Source organism: Melospiza melodia, chromosome 3 (assembly GCF_035770615.1).
Source record: "Melospiza melodia melodia isolate bMelMel2 chromosome 3, bMelMel2.pri, whole genome shotgun sequence".
Taxonomy (NCBI): domain Eukaryota; kingdom Metazoa; phylum Chordata; class Aves; order Passeriformes; family Passerellidae; genus Melospiza; species Melospiza melodia.
Genome location: NC_086196.1, coordinates 64,990,894 through 65,011,271, shown reverse-complemented (window position 1 = coordinate 65,011,271; position 20,378 = coordinate 64,990,894). Strand labels below are relative to the sequence as shown.

Here is a 20,378-nt window from a genome sequence, read left to right as displayed (position 1 = left end):
ACGAGGTGGGGGAGAGGGGGCCGCTTTTTGTCCGCCGGGGCAGGCGGGAGAAGAGCCCGCAGCCTCCGGGGCCGTGCCCTCGGGAAGCAGGTGGGCGAGCTCTCCTCTTCCCTCAGGGCCGCACCGCCCGTGCTGCCCCGTGCCCTCGGCTCTCCGCTTCCCTCAGGGCCGCACCGCCCGTCCTGCCCCGTGCCCTCGGCTCTCCGCTCCCGCAGGGCCGCACCGCCCATCCTGCCCCGTGCCGTGAGCTCTCCGCTTCCCTCAGGGCCCGCACCGCCCGTGCTGCCCCTGCCCTCGGCTCTCCGCTCCCGCAGGGCCCGCACGGCCCGTGCTGCCCCTGCCCTCGGCTCTCCGCTTCCCTCAGGGCCGCACCGCCCGTCCTGCCCCGTGCCCTCGGCTCTCCGCTCCCGCAGGGCACTTCGGCCGCCCGTGGCGTTCAGCGCTTCCCGGACCGGGCCGCAAGGGCCCCGACCGGGCCAAGCCGGGCAGGGTGGCGGAGCTCCGGCCAGCCATCAGCGCCTGCCCCGGCATCCCCGCCAGGGCGCCTGCTCTGCTCCCCTCGGGACTGAGCCCGAAAACACCCCGCGGGCGAGTGAAGCAGCCATACGCCGAGCTAGATTTCTAAATTTTATTATAAAATAAAAGCAGAAATATTTTCCAAAGAATGTATTCACATAATATAAACAATAAACAAAACTAAGGTGAGTGACTTGCGGTTCATACTGTCATTTAGGTCTAAACTTGAGCAGCAATTCCTGTTTTCCTTTTAAAACCCGCTCCAGCCCGCGTTGCACGCCGAGGGGAAAATCTACCTCTGCCTTCCTTCGGGCCGGAGCTGGGCCATCATTTCCTTTCCCACCCAGCAAATGGCGAAAGCACCACATGGACAAGGCCAAAGAAGCTGTCTCTCTGCATAGCATCAGCTACAAGAAGGTTACAGAGTCTGCCTAGAGCGCGTGTTGCTGCTATATCTTGACTACGACTTTTGTATTCTTAGTTGAAATTGTACATCGTACACCTGCCACGGATACATAGCTACAATAGAATAACGGGAGCGATGTGTAACTTTCAAACAGGCATGGCAAGAGCAGCCTTGCGTTCCCCTTTCTTCCCCACCCCCCCAAAAAAATAAAAATATTACGATGTGCCTCTTCCCACACAGACCGGCCCGATCGAGTGACAACACTGAGAGATTTGTGAAGTTAAGGCTGGAATGAGCTGCTACACCGATCAGCCTTACAGCCTGCCGTGAAAATCACGGCTCCTGTCCCACAGTCCTTACACGCCCGAAAACGCCTGTAAGCAACCCTTAAGGCTTTTCACAATATCAGCTACCCACAGCGGAGTCCACTACCTTGCAAACCTGCAGCCAGCCTGCTGCCAAGGGCACAACACTTCCACTAAGGTGTTTGCTTTCAAAGTCCCTGGTAAGATTAAAGGAAAAAAAAAATTAATAGGAAAAATTGAGGAAAGGAGGGCTGGCGCAAAGGAGTGAGCGTGTACACGGTTTTAAGAGCCCAGATCGACCAAATTAGATGACATGGGGTTGAGAATGGAGTCCTGCAAGCTGTGGTGGTGCATGGGGTCGGCACTGGGCACGGGGATGGCGCTGGGGCCTTGGGGGTGGCCCAGGCCGTGCAGCGGCTGCAGCCCGGGGTTGGAGCTGAGCAGCAGCGCGGGGCTGGAGGAGGTGTGATCCGGGGTCCCTGACGGCGTCTTCTCGTCCTCTGAGCTCCCCAAAACTGTCTTATTCCCGTTCATTGACGCCGAGAGCGGGTTGTGGCTGTTGGAGTTGGAATTCTCGTTGTTTTCCCTATAGGAAACACAAAAGAGGGAGGGAAATCACCATGCGGCCGTCGCTCCGGGTGCGCACCGCGGGAGCGGGGGCGGCGGGGGGCTGGCTCCGGGGAGCAGCGAGCGGAGGGGAGCAGCGCAAAAACTCTGGGTTTAAAAACTCTACCAGCCTCCGAGGCCTCTTCATCTGGCACTTAGGTCTAAGGTCCGCTGAGCTTGTAAACAGTCTCCCACCGGCCCAGCGGAAAGTGTCACTTTGCCAAACCGTAATTTTCTGCGTCCAAAGAGTTTGCACAGCGTGAGGAGGGGGGCGGAAGGGAAGGGAGGAAGACTTTATTTAAAAAACAAACAAATAAAAAAAACCCCAAATTTTTTAACTTTAAAACTGCCCTAGGAGCTGAAGAGATGTTCAGCCATGATTTCTCCTGACGAGGCCGAAGCCTGGCGAGCTGCAGGCAGGATGGCTCCGTGCAGCCCCGGGCTCACATCAGGAGGGAAAGTCTTTTCCTTAAGTAACTGGACATGGTTTCTTTTCCCCCTCGCCCTGAGCTTCAAGCTCAAAACATAGCCCAATATGGACGATAAGGGAAGCGAGCAGAGTTAACCCATGCTTTCCTCTCGGGAAATGCTCGGCACGGCCACCGCTGCTCCCCCGTCCCGTCCCCGGGCGGCGTGGGCGCAGCCGGGACGGTCTCGCACGGCTCCGCGGCGGGACAGCCCGCACCACCGGAGCGCTGCGACGAAGGCTCCGAAAGGCAGGACCTGGTTTCGAAATTCATCACCGGGTGAATACCAAGAAATCGCTGGAGGCGAGCCAAGCCCTTGTAGATATATCTATATATTTATATATCTATATATGGGGTTTTTTTTTCGGTAACGTGAGTGGCAAGAAGGGGTCGGGGCTGCCGTCTAGGCAAGGCTTCCTCGGCCCGCATAGCTCTCGTAGAAATACTTTAAACACCGTTCTGCCTGAACTACTGACGGCAGTGCAAGCCTATTTGAAAGCTTCTGCGGAAGTTTTGTAACACGCTCTCTGGCAGAGGGGCCCTATCCTGCAGGATTTGGTCGGGAGAAGTTAAGCTATAGCACGGACGGATTTTCCTCACTAAGGGCTGCATGATGTGGCTGGAGACACTTAGTGCCAGAAAAATAAATATAGACAAGAAAGCTCTGTTTGAACAGGTTTGCTTGAGTGGATGGCAATCCCATGAACGGTCTGTTTTCCAACGGTCTGTTTTCTAATATGAGGTTGAGTGTATTTTTCAATGTCAAAAATATTATTTGTGTCTGGAGACTTTTAAATTTTGATTCCTCGGGAAAAAAAAAAAAAGGTATGGAATAAGTGTAACCTTCATTTCCTTTGGATATTTGAAGGTGAGTCCCTGCTATCAGCAATAAAAAGGATCTCTAACATCTCGTAAAACCAACACTTGTGAGGATTTGAAGGAAAATTAAAGCGCTAGCACAGTTTCGGGAAATGGATAGAGCAAATCTGTGCCCGAATCTGTCGGGCTGCACAGCAGGGCGGCCGCGGCGCTGCCCGTTTCCAAAACACGGTTGGCAGAAACCAAGGATAGAAAGAATTCTCCTCCGAGGCACGGATCTACAGGATTCTGACCCGCTAATTAACCCGCAGAGCATGCGATCATACGATTGCCTGTACGGACCGGGCAGTTCAGTGAGCTAGTGAACGCAGTAAGAGGGCCCTTTTTGCCTCTTCGAACCGTCTTCCTAAGGCACAGGGACTGCTGACAGAAAAATCTGCCCGAATAGCCAGGGATGTAGGCATTAACCTCCTCCCGGCGATTAATGGTCCCTTCACTCCACATAACGTGAGAAACACAAAAACACAGCTGCAGAATCGTATTCGGCCTACGAACACACACCTACTGACGTGCGATCATGAGCACCTTGCTGGGCAGCGAGTAAGACCTGCAAGGTCATGAGCGAGGCAGGAAGTGGCTCCCCTCAGACCTTGTCCAGGTCTCCAGGAGCCCGGGACAGAGGATGTATTTGCTCAGACCAACGCTCAGACCCACGCGTTGCCGACTGCCCCTTCCCGCCCCGGGGTACCCTCACGGACACGCTCTGAGCCCTGCGGGGCGCGGAGCCCTCGGGCCCCGCCGCCGCCACCCCCGGCCTCTCCCGACGGGCCGCGGACCCGCACGGGCACCTCCGGCCGCGGCTCCTGGAGGCGGCAGCGCTGCTCGACCGGGGCTCGCCGCAGGCCGTGTGAGGCGTCCCCGGCAGCCGGGGCTGTGCGGGGAGCGGGCCGTCGGCAGGGAAAGGGTCTCGGCCGCCTCTCCCGGGGCTACTTTTGGCGCCCAGACGCCTTCATCGAGCCCCCAGCTCGCTGGCCTCTGGTTCTCTGGGTGCCCCCTGAGGCGGAGAGCCCCCGTCCCCTCCCGGCGGGCCTTCCGCCGCCGGGGCCGGGGCAGATAGAGAGACCCGGGGTGAGCACCGGGGTCGGGGAGCCGCGGGCGCCGGGGGAAGCCGTGGGAAGCCGTACCTTTCCTTGGCCTCGGCGGCACGGTCCCGCTGCCGGCGGTTCTTGAACCAGTTGCTGACCTGGGTGGTGGTGAGGCCGGTGGCCTCGGCCAGCTCCCGCTTCTCGCGGGGGGACGGGTAGGGGTTGTGCGCGTACCACTCCCGGAGGACGCTGCGGCTCTTCTCCTTGAAGCAGTAGCTGGTCTCCTCGCCGTCCCAGATGGAGCGGGGCAGCGGGAACTTGCGGCGCACCCGGTACTTGCCCACCGCCCCTAGGGGTCGCCCCCGCAGCTTCTCCGCCTCGATGTAGTGCGCCTTCAGCCAGAGCTGCTGTAGCTTGGGGTGGTTGTGCGCCGAGAACTGGTGGCTCTCCAGGATCTTGTAGAGCTCGCGGAAGTTGCCCCGGTGGAAGGCCACCACCGCCTTGGCCTTCAGGACGCTCTCGTTCTTGTGGAGGTGCTCGCAGGCAGGGAGGGACCAGAGGAACCGCCCCAGCCGCTCGATGTTGCCGCCTTGCTGGAGCACCTCGCAGACGCAGGCCACTTGCTCTTGGGTGAAGCCAAAAGTCGGGAGCATCGACATGGTGAGCCCTGCCGCGCCGCGCGCCCTACGGCCGCATAGAGGGGAGCGGCGCGGGGCGGCGGGCAGCGCCCGGCATGCGGGGCCGGCGCCGGGGCGGCGGCGCCCGGCGGGGCCCGCTCGGGCGTCACGGCCGGGCGCGGGGGGCCGCGGCCATCGGCGGCGCCCGGCCCCGGGGCGGTCGCGGGAGCCGGGGAAAAAGTGCGAAGAGCGACGAAAAAAAGTCTCGAGAGCCCGAGCGCGGGCGGCTTTTCCCCCCGGCCGCCGCCTCCTTTTTGTAAGTCCAAGTTGCGAGAGTAACTTCGTGCCTCTTTTGTCTCCTATCTGCAGCGCTCGCAGCGGCCGCGGCTCTCACACCCCCACCCCCCTCGGCCGCCGGTTTGGGATCTCCCTGCTTCCCCCCCACCCCCCACCGTCAGATCCCACATAATATAGTGGTAAAGCCCTGCTCGCTCGCTCCTCTCTCCCTCTCGGAGTTTTCCCCCCTTTCTTTCTCTCTCTCCCTTTTTTTTTTTTTTTTTTTTTTTTTTAATAATATTATTCTAAGCTGGCATGAAAAGTGATTATCCGCGCTGTGATTGGTCCGGTTATCTGACCCGGGGACTGCCAGGAGAAGACAATAGTTTTAGTCAAATTATTTGCCATGGTGACGCTGTCAATCAGGGGTAACCCGATCTGTTTTGAGGTGGCTCCCCGGCTGGGTTGACAGATTGCTCAGATCCACTCAGAGGCGGCCCTGAGAGCTGAGATATTAGCTAGCGAGGGAGAAATTTCCGTCGTGATTGATGCTGCAGGCGCCCGTCGGGGAGAGGGGGAGCGCGGAGCCCGGGCCCCTGCTCCCCGCCGCAGGGCACAGCGGCGCGGCGGGACGGAGCCGCTGTCTCGGCCGGGCCCCGCCGTCCCGTCTGGATCCCGCAGCCCCGTCCCGGCCCCGCCGCTCCGGACGGACAGCGAGCTCCGCCGTCCCCGGCAGCCGCGGCTGCGGTGGGGCGAAAAATTGCTTTCTAAAAGCGTTCCCTCGTAGCCCCTCTCCCCAGCGCCCAGTAACCACTGTCGGAGAGTTTTATAAGGAAGGGGCCTCTCATGTACAATGGAGACCCTGTTTGTGACCTGGGATCCTATTACACGCTTCTCGTACCTGCCCGGGAGCGAAAAGAAGGCACGATGATACGGGGCCGGAGAGGGATTGCCTCTCCATGGATCGCCGGCCGTGCCCCACCGCGCTCCGGCGGGAAGGGCGCTGGCGTTTGTGATCACTGGACGCCGGACATTTACTTATACCGGATTTCCAGAGCGTGTCGGGGTGTTTCATCCAGGAGAGAAACACGTGTAAAAGTGTAAAAGTCAGAAACACTTCGCTCGATTAAGCGGACCCTTATCACCCACGCGTGCCCTTTGCACGCCGCGTTTTAAGTTTACCGACTCTGCGGGGCAGGAACCCGCATCATTTCCCGTCCCTTGTCGGTCTACACAGAGCGAAAGGCGAGCGAGAGAGGTGGTGCAGGCTGCAAGGTCGAGGGAGAGGGTGCGATGAGCGGGTGGAGGGAGCCGCGGTGCCTCCTCGGGAGCGGCGCACGGGGCGGCGGCCAAGCGGGACCGCCGGGGCGGAGGCTGGCGCCGGGCATCGCCCAGGTGAGGGCACTCGGGAGGAGCCTCCCGGCCACAAACTCGGGATAGTTTCCACGGCCTGTTCTGTTCCCCTTTTGCTGAGAAATAATAATTAATCCCACAAGCTCCTTCTACGGTATTTGCAGTCCTGACAGGAGAGGTTTGTGCAATTGTGGGTTCCTGCCGCGGTACCTTTTTAGCCGCCCCGGCGCGTCAGGGATTTAGCGAAGCCACAGGAGCCCGGGCTGCGGCTCCCCGCCCCGCAGCCTGAGCCTCGGCGGCCGAGGAGCGAGCCTCGGTGCCGGCCCGGGCGGCCGTCCCGGGGGAGGGCGAGGCTGGGGCGGCGGCGCGCAGCCCGGCGGCTCCCGGCGGCTCCCGGCGAGGAGCCGCGCCAGGGCTGCGGCCGGGGAAATGCGGCTGGGGAGGGAGGCAGGAGGAGGAGGAGGAGGAAGAGGGCGGAGTAGGGGGGCAGCGGATCAACCGTGTCCAGCTCCCAGCATGTCCGAACGTCTGTGTATATCCGTGCACCCGTACTTTCTCGAGTGCGCTCCGCTGTGGAAGCTGCGTTGTCCTCCTACCTGTCCGTCCGGCCTTTTCACGAGTGCTGCCGTAGGCAAACAGGGTCAAGCGGGCGCTTCCTGCCCTGGATCCTCCGGGGACGGAAAATAGAGGCTTCTTTTTCCAGTGGAGAAAAGAGGAGCCCAAATTCGTTTAAAACAAAATCGGGCATACTGGTGACGGGTCGGTAAAGTCCCCTCGCATGATGCTCCCTCCGTTCTTTTACAAAATGAGCTCTCAACCGCTTAGTGCCTCGATTCCGGCCGGTCTCTGCAGGATTCAAGCTGTGCTTGTTTGTAAACGAGAGCATCCCGATCCCAGCGCTTCCTAGCCAACCTGAGCGGCTGGATAGTTCACAGCCGCAGCCGTAGCCAACAGCGGCGGGACGGTACAACCGCGCCGCTTCGGAGGTTGCCCTGAGCAGAAAAGGCAACAAACCCACAAATCGCCTCTGCCGTCCCCGACCTCTGCGCGCACACACCGTGTGCCTTCCGCTCCCTCCCGCAACGGGGACCGTGGAAATAATGAAAATTCTAGAGAGGTCTGAGCTGCGTCTCCCGCCTCCATGCTACCACGCTCGGTCGCCCCACGTTTATTAGGGATATACCTGACTCCTCTTCCTCTCTTTCTATCTCACAACCACAGTGGTTAAATCTGAACGGGAGCGGCTCGTAGCCCTAGCTGGAAAAGAAATGTCAAAACCTGTTGCTTAGATTAAGACCTGAAAAAGAGTCTTTTTAGCACCCTAAAATGTGAGTACCGTGTTTACACTCCAGCTCCTCCGTAGGCGCTTTCACTTTAGGCTGCCTTAGCCGGACTGCAGCTCGCGTGTAACTTAAGTTCACTTCCCGGAGAGCTGGGCAGAGGCAGGGCTACCCCCTTCCCGGGCACCCTGTATCAGCTTGCGTCCTAGAGCAATCGTAAATTAGTGACATCTGGATCCAAATTCTGCATAACTGCTTTTATCTTTAGGGAAAGAGAAAAATTTTCCTACGTGCTAGAAGTCAGAGCAGATACTGGCTGCACAGCCGGGCGCGGGGCGAATCGCATTGCAGCGCCTTGCGAGCGAAATAGGCGATCGGGAGAGGAGCTTTTTTTGGCATTTGCGAAGCCTCTCGTTCCCTGACATTATATTTCAGAGCAGGAGGAGCGAATCGCCTGCTCACATTTGCCCCTGGACGGACGGGAGGGTTTCGCCTGGCTACTGCCAGCTGTCTCCCGTTTAGCTGTCGTGGAAAGTTTCAGGCGAGCCGACCCAAACTTTCTCTCGGCTCCGCTGCCGCCGGGCGGCCAAGGCCGGGGCTCCCCCCTGCCCGGCCCGCTGTCACTTTGCCGAGCGCCTCACCCCTCGGCGCAGCAGCGTGCGAGGCCACGGGTGTCAGCACAATCTCTGGGAAACGTGAGTGAAATAAAAAGGTGGTTTTATTGCGATGCTCCTTTCTGTGACACAGTCTGGCTGAGGAATGGGGCGTGGGCTGGCGGTTTTCTCCCGAGGAGCCTTTCCTTGCGTGGAACTGCTCCGTGCTCCCGAGTGGGTGCAGTTATCTGGAAATCGCCTTTTCGGCTCTTTCTTCGCCGTCCTTTTGTAGACAGCAGCCCGTATGGGAGGCTGCAGGCCCGCATCTTTCCTGTTTAACTCAGGAGCCGATTCACCCGGGCTGCCCGACGCCTTTCCCCGGCCTCTTCGACGGCTGCTTTTGCGGAGCCCCTCGTCCTTTTCACCGAGCTGGGCTCGGGACAGACCTGTCACCCGCTGTCACAGGGCTGTGGACACTGTCACACGGCTCCTGCCAGCCAGCCGTGGGCTCGGCACGAAGACACGGCCGCCTCCAAGGGCGCTTTTATCGGCAGGGGTAGCAAACAATGATAAACCCCACAACTTCCACATGCCAGAAAGAAACACATTTCCCCGCAGATGTCCACTACCATAGCGAGGACTGTAGGGAGAGGAACCAAAATGACAGATAACTCCAAGTTTTCGTTTCTTTCTTTCTTTCCTTCCTTTATTTTAAAATATTTTTTAAAAATTAAAAAAAAATAAAAATTCTTTCCTTTTGTCGGGACTGCAATGTGCTTTCCCCTTAAAACCTGTGGGGTTTACCGAGACCGAAAGCCTGCCGCAATGAAGCTGCTACTCCGGCTAGGTTTTTATTTTATTTATTTATTTTTTTAAAAGGCATCATAGCGACCTTTGTCGCGATACTGGGCCTACCTTCCCCATACCATCCAACCCTGGGGCTCGGCTCAGTTTCCCGGGCTCACAAGTTTTCCCGTGGCGGGACTAGGGCTTCTTCAGGCGGCCAAAGCTCACCCGGGATTCCCGGAGGCAATTTTTCAACCCGGATCCGCGGGTTGGTCCCCCCGCCCTCACGTTGTTTATTCACGGTTTTATTTATTTTTCAGTTTTGTTTAAAACCCGAATCTATCCCATCAGAGATGGCTCTAGCTCCTGTCTGGACTGAGAAAAGAAAGCCCGGCAGAGGATCACTGCGCACAACTAAATTGAGACAAACAAAAGTTGCTTGTTGTTCCCTGATTTGGGGAGAAAGGAATAATTCAAAGCTTTTGCTGCGCGCAATGCACCGTTCCTCAAGGGGACGGGTCAAGGATTTCAGATATGTAGCGGGTAACTCGATTATGCTAACAAACACGGCTTGGAGGGGAGCGCTGGTGGGCGCGGGGGCTGGGGGGCTCCGCAGGGGGCCCAGGGGAGCGGAGCGTGTGCCCCTCGGAGCTCCCCGGCCCGCAGCTCCGCCGCTCGCTCTGCAGCGCCGAGCCCTTTCCCCGCCGGCTGGACCTGGGATGCTCGAGCGGCATCTCCGAAGGAGATGTGTTAATAATCAGGAGATGGGGGCCTGATGGGACGTGGCTGGGTCGGCCTCGGTGAACCCTCCTGCCCCCGCCCCCCGTGAAACGGGACTCCGGGGGCGGCACTGTGTGCCCAGCTCAAGAGCTCTAACCTGCCGAGCTCCCCACGAAACACGATAGCCCCCCCAGCCGATTAATGCGGCCGGTCCTGATTACTTTTATATTATTCTTTCTCAATCTCGGGCGAGGGGCTGAGAGTTTTCGCCCAGTTCTGCCATCAGCACCCTCCCGGCCGTTAGCATGGATATTTATTTGGGGTGCTCCTACAGACGGCTGGGGATGGAGCGGGGTAGAAGAAGGGGGCCCGGGCCGGTGCCCACCCAGCCCCCGCCCCGCTCCGGGCCGCGGCACCGCCTCAGATGCGCCGCGGCACGGGGGGACTCTCTCTGCACACAGTGTACAGCTCACAGACAAGACAACAACAACAACAAAAGGCACATATGGTTAAAATAAAGAGAGAGCGAGCGAGCGAGAGCTTTCTGCCTTAGGGGATTGGCAATAACCAGCCAGAAATGCAGGGTATTGAATCTAAACTTCTGGTGGGCTTCTGCGGGATTGACAACTTAAATCACACTACAAGCATCAATTTGACAATATTTGTAAACTTCTTGTTTCCAGGGATCTTCTTGATCAGAGATAGACCAGGTTGGTATGAGCTCCAGCCACGAAGGTCTCTTTTTTTCCCTCCTCCTTTCCCCTCTTCCGAGTTGATGAATAGCGATCATGTTTCTTTTAATGGCTGCCCCCTATTCTCACAGCCTCCCACAACTAACCCAAGAGCCTGTTTCCTCGACCTCAGTTAATTCCGCTGATTATTCCAAGATGATGAGGAAAGCACGAAGATTGTTCACTGTTCCTACCGATGCAGAGCATTTTTGTTTCCATCTCCATCCCCGGCTCACAGGGGAGTATTTTTAGGAAGAGGCTGCCCTCTCTTCCCTCCTGCCATCCCTCCCCGGGCAGCAGAGAGCTCCGGGCGCTCGCTGTGGCTCCGTGGGTGCGTGGGGGCCGAGCACGGCCCGCTGCGTGCCGGGGGTCCCGGGGGCGCTCAGGTGGCGGCGCAGGTGAAGCCGCGCTCCCGCCGGGCCTTTTCCCAAAGGGAGCCAACACCCCGCCACGTCCCGCGGCACCAAAGGGAATTTCTGTTCCCTTCGAGGAAGGAAAGAGGCTCCTTCGGCCCCACGGGCTGGAGGCAGGGATCCACTCCGAGAAACTTCACTAGAGGGCTCTAATACTCAGCTCCCATGGCTGCTGAGAGGGAACAAGGCTCGTCCTTAACATCCTCGAGTCTCCCAGGTAGATTAAGCCCGGTAAGGTCTTCCGCAGTCTGTCAAAGGTGATTCACGATGTCATCTCCATAACAGGAAATCCCTTATCTCAGCAGCAGCCATCCTAGCTGTCCTGCTTACGTGCAAGCGAGTGGAATTCGTGTCCCCTTCCTGGTGCATAATGACACAGGAGGATTTTGGGAACCCTTCTTCTTCTGTATCCATTGCAAGGGAAGGAAGCACAGCCTCTAAAACACCAGACAAAGGTATCCTTGCCAAGATTTAGGGACAAAGCACTATACACAGATATGTAGATTTTTTTTTTTTCCTTCACTGTAGAAAGAGCTTGTGTAAGATCTTCCATGGTCTGTGCTATTTTATATGGTCATAAACATCCATCTTTTAAATTCTGCAAGATTGAAATGTAATGTAGTGCCAGCAAGTAACACACAGATATTTCTGTCAAATACTGATGGATTTAACTGCAGTTTGTTCAGTTTTGGGATTTTTTTTTCCTTTTTAATAATTGCTATGATTTACCATTGGGAAAAAAACTGAAATGGGATGGTATCAATTAAAACCAAAACAATTATTTGTTGTAAGGGAAAATTCATAGAATTTCAGAATTCATTCAGCTTGTTACAACTCCAAATAGTTTTTGTAATAAGTAAATTGCCTTATTTGCAGAAATTAGGAAGTGCAATTTAGTTGCTTGTCATTCTTGCAATTTTTCTGAGAAGTTTTGTGTACAGATCAAAACTACAGGAACAGCTTTGTGAAAAACCAGATAGTTCATATAACGTCAGTTGAAAACTGATCAACTTTCCTGTGGAAAATTTGGTACTTCTGAACGTGTGACAATGTTCTGTATTTTCCTCTATGGTTTGTTCCAGCCTCCCTTTTGCTGAGTTCGTTCTGACTCTGTCCTTTGATGTCCTCTCTGCTTTATTTCATAGGTTCTTGAATCAGCTCAAATACGCTGAGGACCTTTTACTTCCCAGAGAAAAACCTAGTATCCCTTTTCATTCCTTTCTTTTTTTTTTTTTTCATCAGTTTTATTCTCCATATAAACAAGGACTTTATTACTAGACCAAGATTGACTTTGTTGCTTATTTAAGATATAAAAAAGGCCGACTCAGTGAACACTGAATTGGTTTCAGTCAGTTAAGTCACTTCAGCAGGCAGACTGAGATGTGTGCTGCTGGGCTACCACACTCCCATCACATTTCCTCCAACAGCCAAGGCACATGTGCACAGGGTGCACAAGGGCACAGAACCTCCCCTGGAAGCAGATGCTGATGGCAGCACACGCTGATGCTGCACAGTGCAAGGAGGGGCCATGAGCTAAGGACACCATTTGATTGCTGCCATGCGCCCAGGCACAACTTTGGTTGTACCGGATGGCACCTGATTCAACTCCCTCTGTCCTGCACTATTCTAGTCCTCCAACACTCTTCCAGAAGTTTCTGCTGTCCCTTCCATGCTCTCAGTTCGCTCCCTCCTTTGGCTTCCTGTTGTGAAAATATCACTTGAACAATTTACAATTTATATTATCTCTAATACTCAGAACTAGAACCTCACAAGAAATATTTTTTTTTATTATTTTGAGCCACAGAGGTACCAAGAGGCCCAAAGACCTAGTGACAAATGTCACTTAGCCTCAGGAACAGAGAGAGGATCTCAGCCCTATTTTACTTAGCAATAGACGTAGTTCAAACACCTTTGCAAAATGGGACTACCCACCATCCTGAGGCACAGAAAATCTTTATTCTTCTAACAGAGTTTATAGTCACTGCTGCAGTAATTTTTAGTTGTTTCATTTCTACCACAGCTTGCTGAAGAAGCTGATACTAGACATAGGGCTGGAGATTTCATTGAGTGACACTGAGCTGCAGAGCATGGGATTCTTGTGCAACTGCAATTTTTATATAGTCTGGCTGTTTTAATTAACTTTTGTTTAATTTTAATTAATGGAAAAATAGATTGTAATTTATTTTAATCAAAAACTTTTCTTAAACAGTAAGATAACCACATCAGAGTGATATAACCTGGCAAAAATCAAAAATTACCTTAATTCTGAACACTTTTTCATTTCAATCATATAAGACAAGTGGAGGAAGAAATGACCAGACCCTGAGACAAGCTGGACAAAGTCTAGGAAGAATTTTAAAGAACAAGATTTTTTTTATCTCTTTTTTTATTTTTTTAATCACCATTGTGAAACAAATGCAGTTGTGGGTGAGGGTGATATGTTCCTGTTTATTTTTAAGTGGAAGGAGGTTAGCAGCAGCATTTGGCATGCAAGAAGTCTGAGAACTGGGCCTTACCGTCATCATGAAGTGAGCCTCAGCTTTCAAGAAGAGAAGAAATAAAGAAGTGTAATTGGATGAGTTATGTGAATTATAATGTGAAAGCTGTAATGTAGTGATGTAGTAATGCACCTAAGGGAAGGAAATGTTCGCAGTGCCAACCTGGATCTGTGGCTGGCAGGGGTGAATGAGTGGTATGAATACATCAAGGAGAGGGATGTGCCTGAGGATGGTTTTCTTAATACATCAAACTGTTCTTTGAGACATTTGGATATAGAGGACAAAGGTGGGGCCATCAATTTAAAGGATTAGGGCAAAAAGAATGAACAAAGAATGCAAACTGTAAGGTCCAACAAAGAATGCAAACTGTTAGGTCCCATCAACATCCCAGAGGAGGGTGTAGGCATCACAAATGACCCAGGGATTGCTGGATGCTAGGCCAGGTTGGCTGCAGTGATCTCTGGCCTTGAATAAGATGAGGTCTTCAGCTAGGTGAGAGATTATTGGAGGGTTGGAAACTGTTAAAAGAGTGGAGGGAAAGAGGATTTGCCATGAGATAAGAAATAGAAGGAGGTTTATGAAAGTAAAAGTTTGAAATTTTGTTGATAAGCCTCTCTCAGGTGTCTACCAATCTGGCACACAGAGTGGCAGACAGTCTAGGAAGGCACAGATATTGACAGTACTGTGGGACCAGCATTGTCACAAGGAGGAGCAGTTTCTGAAAAATGCACAAAACTCTTTTTCTTCAGTGTCAGGCAAGCATTTTCACAAGAGAAGTCACATTATCATTAATTACTATAAAATTATGCTTCTTAAATGCATTCTATTCCCCGGGGACAAGAAGACGAGCATTTATGTCTCTGGTTACATCTCTTAGAGTACACCAAAAACAGCCAAGAAGTGCAAGATCTTGCTCCTGGTGTATATTTCCTTTGTGCTAGTCTTTCAAGACACTGAAGGTGTTGAGATATTGTTGATACTATGTAACCATCATTAATTAAGCACACATTAGTGTTTATTTTGGCTCTGAGAAATCTTATTTGATCTCTGGAGACCCATAATATGATTCTTGCTCAATCATTTTGAGCATAAAGGGCACTTTTCTAAGTACTATAGAAGCTACAAGGTTTAAATTATCATGATCTGTAGAATTTGATGAAACAGACACGTTTCCTGCCATATGTTAAATTATCCAACTAGTTACTGTGTACTGTGTGGTGATACAGGTTGATAATCTGATGCTGAATAATATGATGTCATGTGAAGACTTAAACTATTTCCTTATATAGTCCCCAAGAAATAATATTTTCTTTGCCCACATGTGAAAGTTCACAGGCAAATATGCAACCAATCAAACCTTGTACAAATGTTAACACCCAGATGTGTGTGTTTCTGCATGGAATTAATGTACAACTAGCAGAACTGTTGGATAGAGAAATCCTGTAAAAATACAGATTAGGCACACATAAGTTAAATATGTCTAACCAGTCTGCCAAGAATGTACAGTTTTATGAAATCTGTTTTAGGTACAGAACTCTCAATATTTCCTTCTAAAAAAATTTCCATTAACATGCAAAAAGGAGAGTGCAGATTTCTGTAATAATCAGCAGAACCTTCCCATTTCATGTAAACAAATCAAAAGAACCATATAACCTTACTTCCAAAGGTCAACCCTTGCCCTCCAAACTCCCATTAGAAGTTAGAACTTGAGTAATCCTATCTTTTAATGATAAACTTTACAATAAACACATTCTATGTAGTAATAATCATTACTAACAAGTTTGTATGTTGGGTAGAACTTTTTTGAGAAAGACTGTCCAGTATTTGCTATGCTAAAATCCAGCAGTACTTGATTTGACCATTTAGAGTGTCAATTTACATTAATAACGAAAAATGGGAAAGAGTGAAAATAGAGAGAAAATACCTATATCTGGGGAGACCTGTCTCTTGTTCAGCTTGATACACCTTATATCTCCAGTAAATTGGAAGGGGCTATTTGAAATTTGGGAGCCACAGGGGATCAAAATCGGATAAACCTCAGAACTGAAACCCAGGGAAAGTTCTTGCAGAAGTTCAAGCCTTCACACCTTACAAGCTTCCATTTTATTCAATGACTAGTCAGCCAGGAAAATAAAGGAAAGATTTCTCTCTGTGTGCCCATATGTGTTGTACGTGTACATAAATAATGTACGCACACATTCACACACACCTGAGTATCCAGACTTGGTATTTTTATAAAGATGGTGTGATCCTCTCATTAAATCAGTGGAAAGTTTGCTGAAACAAAGTGTTCTGAATATCTATTTATTTCTATTTCTATCTATTTCTAATCAGTTCTATTTCTTTTATGAGTGATGAAGCATGCAGTTGACAAGCTCATGCTGTTGTGGTGTAGCTATTGGCCATTTGAAGCCAGGAAAGAGAATATGCTCTTTATCGATGTAGAAGTTAAATTCTTTCATTGCCACCTTTTTTGTTGAAACATTTGGTGAAAAAGTGAGTTAGTACTGAATAGATTTTTCTGTTATATCTTCATTAAAATACCAATTTACGCTGGAAGGCCAGTGAAGAAGAAGAAAAATCAGCAGGAAACATTGCATATATTGCAATATACATTGTATATATTGCAATATACATTTGAAACATGGATATGTAGCACGGGAGTTTTTTGCACTTCTCTTAATGCTCTCTACTGCCATGCATTACATTAATCTAGTGTCAGTTTAGGAAAGATAACAAGTGAGAAAATTCTCATTAGTAAAATTTATGGTATATACAGGGTGATTTATCTCTTTCTAAATGCAAACTACTACACATTCATGCTCACCTACATCAGAAAAGAGAGTTCCTTTTCTGCCTGTAGAAATAATATGCCCCCAAAAATTAGGAGAACCACCAGCAAATCCCACAACAGCCAGTGAGAACTGGTTTTCTCCATTCCTTTGTGTCTGTGTTTTGAGTTCCTTGCAGAAATGGACTCAGATATTAATTTTGTATTGGGAAGATTCATCCTTTTGGACATGTAAAAATATAATTTAGTTTGAATTGGTACATTAGGGTCAAAACCAAGCAAAGCTGCAGGATTTAAAATCCAGTCTAAACTCTGGAGTTCAGGGCAGGTTTATTTCATTCTAATGATGTGACTATTCAGCATGCTGTTAGTGCTGTTCCATCTGTCTCTGATTCAGAGAGACAACTTGATTACCTGAAGTGGTGTCTTTTTTGAGGAAGGCTGAGCAGCCCTGCCCATTTCTGGCCTCACTCCGGTGTACTTTTCACGGGCAGGTGGTCATTGACTGATCACAGTACTGTCTGGGTATCTTCTGATGGCTGCTCAGCCCCAGAAACAAAAAGGGAGAGTTGCCAAGTCCATTTGCTGTATGTGACTCCCCACTTCAGTCACACAGGAAAAGGCCTTGCCTCTAACCTGGGCAGTTGGTGACTGCGTTTTCTCTTCACGTGTATCCTCTAAAACCGAACCGTGGATTTGAGAGGAAACAAGCTTAATATGCCATGTGCTTCCTATTTGTTGGAAGCATCAATGCTGAAGCTCTGTTGGCATGCTAAAATGTGAACATTTTTACAATGTAGCAGGTTATGGAAGCTGCTCTTGATAAATTCCAGTAACGGCATTTTACACTCCATGTGTTCCTTTCTGTGAACGACAGATTGCACTATTATGTCTCTAAAGAAGCTCTTGACAAGGGTGATTCAGGCACAAAGAAAGTGGAACACGTGTCTAATTCAGTGTTTCTACATTCCCTAGCACATTTACACAGGAGTGTGATCGTGTTCTCTCTGATATACCAGAGCATGCAAAAACACTGCTCAGTCTAAGTTAGACACTCCCTAATAACATCAGAGCCTCTGCTGATGTAAACCTACAAGGAAATCTATGAGTATGTTATCTCTTCTTCACTCTTGACTGAATCTAGAGCTATACGTAGAAGTTCACCAGATTTTTTTCCTCTTAGCTGGACAGTAGAAGGGACTGTGGCAGATAGACTAGAGGTAGATGATTTGACTTGCAGGATAGCAGGGATTACAGATCAACCAGTCTGCCTGAGCAACTACTAGAAGTCTTTGTCTTGAAAGTAGAGTAACCAAGAAAGAATAATTGACACACATCCTGTATTCTGAAAGTGCTTCTTGCAAGAAGATAGTTCATAACCTTACCCAGTAGGAATCTTCCAGGCATAGAAATTACTACTGGTTTTATCCATTTGGTGGAACTAATGGAAACAAATTTCAAAGATTTATTATTGCTTGTGACTGACTAAATACTTAAAAGACATATCATTAACCACTATGTGCTCTCTAAAAACAGCACACAAATCCAGTTGTAAATACTAGAAACACTGTGCCTGATTTGGAAACATTCAGAATAACCCCAGCATTCCTCAAATGCACAGTTTTAACTTTGCTCAGGACTGTTTTGTGGTTTATTCTTCAGCCTTCTAGGTGGATACATGAGTTTCCATTTCAAGTTTTAGCTTAATGACTTCACGTAAGAAACAGGAGAAAAGGGAAGCTGTATGAATTAAACATTACATAGGATTTGGCAAAGCACTTACAGGAATTCCATAAGGAAGAGTAAAAAAACCCCAATCCCTACCTAGCTGCACAAAGTTAGCAGTAACAACGAATAGTGCTGTTACCCTCTATAAGTACACACTTTTCAGTCAGCCTTGGCTGGTGAAATGCAGAAGCTTCATGTGGATTACAATTTTTAAAATCTTTCAACATCAAAAAATAGAAGAACTGCAGTGTGTTTTTGTTTCAGAGTACTTTGCATGCAATCTCAAGATAAATTGGCGATACTGATTGTGTTTGTACCTGTGCCAGACGTTGTCGTTAGATATTTCTGTTTTGTTTCATCAGCCAGATGAACTTACCCAGGGACATTGATCAAATACCTACATTTAAAAGAACACACTGTCAAATTAGTGGATAGAAAGAGCACATTATGAGAGAGAAATTATCTGGTGAAAGATTTAAAGATTGACTCACTTGTGTTTTGTTTCATTAAATGTGGGGTAGTCCCCTTTCATTTTCCATTTAGCATGAACCTACTTGTACTCCATTACAATATCAGCCTTATAAGAAACTCACTGGCTTGGGACACACGTGAGCCTCCTTGGAAAAATTATGACTTCCCTTATTACAGATTCTAGATTACATTAAAATGTAGTGGCTGGGCTAGCTTATCCCACAGGCCTTCCTGGAGATATCCTGTGTACTCCAGTAGGTCTCAAGGCTGCAAAGAGTTGTGCTGTGCTGCAGAGGCCTTCCCAGATGGCCACGGTTGTGGCTGCTTCTCCAAAGGGAAAGGCTTGGGACAGCAAAGTGTATCCACTCCTCTCAGGGACACAGAATATATTCTCAAGAGGAAAATAAAGACATTCTTAGAAAAACTATTTGGATATTGTCCTTCCCCTCCTCACTTTTAGATGCTCTTGGAAGAAATCTTGATCCCTTTAGTTAGTGTCAAGGGAGCAGCTTGTTGTGGTAATGGAGGGGTGAAGATGGGGCTGGAGAATGAGCACGTGTGAGTTAGGGGAGATCCAGACAAGCAGAAAAAAAGAATGAAATGGATTTAAAAAGGCTTCAGAAGTTACATCTGAGAGTATTTTATCTTTGTTTTGGTAACACTGGGTAATGTCATTCAGGTTGGCTAAAAGCCCTTGCTCTTCAAAAGAGTTGTCAAAGATTTATTTTATAAAAATGTAAGTAAAAGACACATCAAACACTTTGTGTTTCATGTTTTTTAGGTCTTTGTGTCAGCAGTAATTTCTTGCTGTCTTATTTATTATACACTAAGTATTTCTAGATAGAAAATACTTCTGTCTTCTGATTGATACCTATATGATACCCAACTATTTCTCTCTGTATATGTTATCAGTATAAATGCACAGAACCCAGTGGACCCTGGAGCCCACTCCCATCCTGCACAGCAAGAGCAGCCCATTGCTGGCCCAGGTGAGAACTCAGACACCTTCATTCATTTTCATCTCGGTGGCGGATGCCTGAAAGGCAAGGAAGCCCCAAGGTGGGAAGAGCCATCTGGCTGTAACTGAGGCCGTTCCCCATGTGTGCTTGCCTGTTTTCTGCCCTCCAGATGTTGTAACATTCCTACTTTGGTGCAATGTTGTGGTGCAAGAGAGCAACATGTCATTAAGTGCTTTGGTTGCTTGCTGAGGCCCTGCTCACCTTCAAGCCCCACACCTCAGGTATCTTGAAGCTGAGCAAGCAGGCATGGAAAGAGTTTAACGTAGTAGATATGTGGCAGGATTTAACGTGGTAGAAACCCAGTGTTACCAGTCACACACTCAGCCTGTCAGCCCTCACAGCCAGTTGCACTAGGGTGTGCTCCGTGCTGTGTGGGATCCTGGCACATGGGCCTCTCACCTTCCTAATCCAGGCTGTACCCAGAGAGCTGCCATTCCAAAGCCAGACTTCATGGCTCAAACTCACAGCTCTTAGAGAAAGTGCCCTGTGCAAATTGTCAGCTTTGAAGCCAAACCCTTCCCCATTTCGCTTGCATGGTAAATCAAGCTTTGGTGCTACTTTCCATCCAGCTCCATTACACAAGTAGTCTGATTTAGCTTTATGGCAGAAAAGCATTTCAGCTAAAATGGGATTTTTCACAGAGTGGGGGATAAACATGACTATTTTATTTGTAAAGTGAAAAGGCTATGAGATTGTAACAGGGAGTGCAGGTGCAGTTTCAAATCCCTGCCTGGCTGTCTCAGTGCCTGGGCTTGGTGCCTGAATTCTCTCGTGCTCAGATCTACAGCAGCACCACAACAAATCAGAACCTTCCATGAAAGCTTTCACTCCTCATATTTAAAAAGACATTTCCATTAATGCCTGTGAAATTTTGCCCTGTGTCTTTTGGAAGTGAAAA

At 50.0% G+C, this 20,378-nt stretch overlaps 1 protein-coding gene and 1 long non-coding RNA gene across 8 annotated transcripts in view; one reads left to right on the top strand and one right to left on the bottom strand.

Annotated features, from left to right (window-relative positions):
• Nucleotides 1-614: 614 nt before the first annotated feature.
• On the bottom strand, nucleotides 615-4,897 carry SIX2 (SIX homeobox 2). Its single transcript, XM_063152063.1, has 2 exons — nucleotides 4,304-4,897; nucleotides 615-1,813 (listed from the first exon to the last, which is right to left on the bottom strand). Exons 1-2 carry the CDS (start codon nucleotides 4,861-4,863, stop codon nucleotides 1,510-1,512), a joined length of 864 nt encoding a protein of 287 aa, XP_063008133.1. The 5' UTR covers nucleotides 4,864-4,897; the 3' UTR covers nucleotides 615-1,509.
• LOC134415978 (uncharacterized) overlaps nucleotides 4,466-20,378 on the top strand; it is a 28,807-nt gene continuing 12,894 nt past the window's right edge. For 5 of the 7 annotated variants that reach the window (XR_010027147.1, XR_010027149.1, XR_010027148.1 and 2 more), the window contains exons 1-2: nucleotides 4,466-4,864; nucleotides 19,374-19,450. This is a non-coding gene — a long non-coding RNA (uncharacterized LOC134415978). The remainder of the gene's footprint in view (nucleotides 4,865-19,373; nucleotides 19,451-20,378) is intronic. The other 2 variants (XR_010027146.1, XR_010027145.1) reach the window with 2 other exon arrangements.